Genomic DNA, 1414 nt, shown 5'->3' with positions numbered 1-1414 from the left:
ATTTAAGGGTTGTCGTGAATCTCTTAGAAAAATCTTGCATGAAATCGGATTTCATAATGGGAAAGTGAATGGCAGAAAATTTTTATTAAAACCAAGTGATGTGTCAGCTGCAAAGAATAAGTTTTTGCGTGTTATGAGGAAGGTATACGAAAACAAGAATCAGCCTATCGTGTACCTGGATGAGACGGGGCTAAATCAGAACTATACTGTTACTAAATGCTGGAAAACAAAAGAGAGAAAAAAAGCAATAGGGGTTAACCCCCTACCGGCAAAGGGGCTAGACTGATAGTCGTGCACGCCGGTACAAAGGAAGGGTTTGTGCATAATGCGGCTTTAATTTTTAAGGCAATCAACGATGGTGATTACCATAATCAGATGAATAACAAAATATTTGAAGAGTGGTTTCAATCGTAATTGCTACAAAACATCCCACCCTCATCTGTTATCGTAATGGATAACGCATCCTACCATTCGGTAATCATTAATAAAGCACCGACGGTTTCGGATAGGAAACACATTATAAAGGAATGGCTGATCAAAAAAGGAGAAACTCCAACAAATGACGTACGAAAAAGTGAACTTCTTGAAATGGTGAAGTTAAGTTCTTCTCGAATAGAAAAGGACTATGTGATAGATAAAATGGCCTGTGAAAATGGTCATAGAATCGTAAGGTTGCCGCCTTATCACTGTCAGTACAACCCCACTGAATTGATCTGGGGGCAGGTTAAAAAATACGTTGCTAAGAAAAATGATTTTAAAATGGCCAACTTCAAACCCCTACTTCAAGAGGTTTTGCAACAGGTTAGTAAAGAAAATTGGAGTAATGCTGTGAAGCTCATGAGAAATTTACAAAGAAAGGATTGTGAACTAGACGACGCCACAGAACACTTACTCGATTCATTCATAATCAATATAGGTTCCTCAGATGATGATGACGATGACGACGATGACGACGATGACGACGATGACGACGATGACGACGACAATGAGAAGGAAAATGATATTTGAATATCAACAGTAATCTTTTGTTATCAAATGGAGGCTGGCTATGAAAATTATTTCCATATACTGTATTTGCTATACACACCGAGCCCATTTTCCATTTATAATAAAATACATATTTGTTCATATTCTGCATATCATTTAACTACCCTTTCTTATTATAGCCTGAAATATAGAAATATAAAGCTTGAAACTCTACATAACATAGAAATGATGGCATAGTTCACATTAGCTTTTTCTGTTAAGAAGTTTTCTTGCCCACATACATGCATTTTATATATATATATATATATATATATATATATATATATATATATATATATATATATATATATATATATATATATATATATATATATATATATATACGAGAGAAAGAGAGAGAGAGAGAGAGAGAGAGAGAGAGAGAGAG

At 34.7% G+C, this 1414-nt stretch overlaps 1 protein-coding gene across 1 annotated transcript; it reads left to right on the top strand.

Moving 5' to 3' along the window:
• The first annotated feature begins 450 nt into the window (after nucleotides 1-450).
• Nucleotides 451-1008, top strand: LOC137647853 (uncharacterized). The gene has a single exon (XM_068380809.1). It carries the CDS (start codon nucleotides 451-453, stop codon nucleotides 1006-1008), a length of 558 nt encoding a protein of 185 aa, XP_068236910.1.
• Nucleotides 1009-1414: the final 406 nt, after the last annotated feature.

The sequence above is a fragment of the Palaemon carinicauda genome, chromosome 10 (assembly GCF_036898095.1).
Source record: "Palaemon carinicauda isolate YSFRI2023 chromosome 10, ASM3689809v2, whole genome shotgun sequence".
Taxonomy (NCBI): Eukaryota; Metazoa; Arthropoda; class Malacostraca; order Decapoda; family Palaemonidae; genus Palaemon; species Palaemon carinicauda.
Note: the sequence above shows the minus strand (reverse complement) of the source record. Positions and strands in the feature narration are given on the sequence as shown.

Bases quoted from the DNA above. Each gene is read 5' to 3' on its own strand.
- LOC137647853 (XM_068380809.1), top strand. From the start codon at position 451: ATGGATAACGCATCCTACCATTCGGTAATCATTAATAAAGCACCGACG.